Raw genomic sequence first — 1,697 nt, 5'->3', positions numbered from 1 at the left:
ATTTCTTTGGTCTTGTTGTTGCTTTAACCTCATTGTTTATATATATATATATATATATATATTTCTTTTAATTCTTTTCTTGCATTTGTTTATATTTATTTATTTATTTACTCTGAGGGTTAAACACGTCTGAAAAGCGTTTGCTTCTGCACGATAAACAAACAAAACCGCAAAAAAAGAAGAGAAAATTGTCCCCGTAACAGAATTAGGGTTTAGGGTTTAGGGTTTAGGGTTGTTTGGGGTGTAAATAAATGAGAGTCGGGGTGTACGTACACCTAAATAACCTACTCAGTAAGGTTTAGAAGAAGAGACTCAGAAGAAAGCATTACTTTATTTGCCGACCGAGCAACGGTCTGCGCTACTTCTCTCGCAGCGTCAATGCGTCGCAACTCGAGAAAAGCAGGGTTTGTCTTCACTGCGTTTCCTATCTAAACAAACAAACATATAATAAACATATAAAAAATATATATATATATTTATATATATATATATATTTATGTATCTATGCATTTGTATATATATACATCCATATATATACTTGTGGGTATATATACATAAACGCATATATATATATATATATACATCAGCAAGCAAAAAGCAACAGACGCAGCAACAGCAACAGCAGCAACGGCAACAGCAGCAGCATCAGCAGCAGCAACAGCAGCAGCAACAGCAGCAGGAGTAGTATTGGTGAGGGTGAATTAATGAGACAGACAAGTTTAGCAGCTTCTGCTTCTCCTTGTGCTCTGATAATAGTACTCTTCTTCTCCTCGAGAGCTTTTAATACAACATATTTACCCCGCTCTGCTTGCTGCTGCGCAACTTGCTTGGCTTCGACTGCTCGTTCGTACTCAGGTGAGAAGCTTAAGTGCGTCTGAAAGAAAAAGAAAATAAAGAAAATAAAGAAAAAGAATTATAAACAAAGAAATGTTTAAAAAAGATATATTGGGCTTCACTTCTTTATATACATAAACAAATAAAAACAGAAAAATTATCTGTTTGTTTGTTTCTTATCCGTACTCGTCTTTAATGAGAAGAAACAGAAACTAATTTAAATATATAATATTAATTAAGATAATAAATAATAAATAATAGTAATAATAACAATAAATAATAAATAATTAATAATTAATAATATTTTAAAGGCTTACAACAGAAACATCATCATCAAGAAGAATATTAAAGCCCCGCAAACAAAATATAAAGATAATAAATAATAAACAATAATAAATAATAAACAATAATAAATAATAAATGATAATAAATAATAAATAATAAATAATAATAAATAATAAATAATAATAATAGTAAATACTTACTAGAGAAACATCATCAAGAAGAATATTAAAATCCTTAGCTCTTTTAACGAGTTGGTCGCGGACTTGTTTGCTGACAATTTCTCTTTGTGTAATTAATTGACTTGCATTAAACTGAGCAACTACAGACTTTAAAACCTCGTTAATAATTGAAGGTAAGACCTTTTCGTCGTACTCCATGCCCAGCTGTCTGTACACCTCAGGTAAACGACGCTCATCTGGCCTCGATAAAACTCTGCATGTTATATTAACCATTTGTAAATCTGCATGCACATAATATACATATACATATATATATATTATATATTATATTATATATATTATAACTACTAGCATAATATATATATATATATATATTATATATATATTATAACTACTAGC

General features: G+C 29.8%; 1 protein-coding gene across 1 annotated transcript; it reads right to left on the bottom strand.

The window, feature by feature from the left end:
• Positions 1–103: 103 nt before the first annotated feature.
• EAH_00067390 (prohibitin, putative) lies at positions 104–1,571 on the bottom strand (the record flags this gene model as incomplete). Its single annotated transcript, XM_013392544.1, has 4 exons — positions 104–146; positions 343–428; positions 716–874; positions 1,320–1,571. The coding sequence occupies 4 exons, from the start codon at positions 1,569–1,571 to the stop codon at positions 104–106; spliced, it is 540 nt and encodes a 179-aa protein (XP_013247998.1).
• Positions 1,572–1,697: the final 126 nt, after the last annotated feature.

Source organism: Eimeria acervulina, genomic scaffold (genome assembly GCF_000499425.1).
Source record: "Eimeria acervulina Houghton genomic scaffold, Eah_scaff2735, whole genome shotgun sequence".
NCBI classification, from domain to species: Eukaryota; Apicomplexa; class Conoidasida; order Eucoccidiorida; family Eimeriidae; genus Eimeria; species Eimeria acervulina.
Note: the sequence above shows the minus strand (reverse complement) of the source record. Positions and strands in the feature narration are given on the sequence as shown.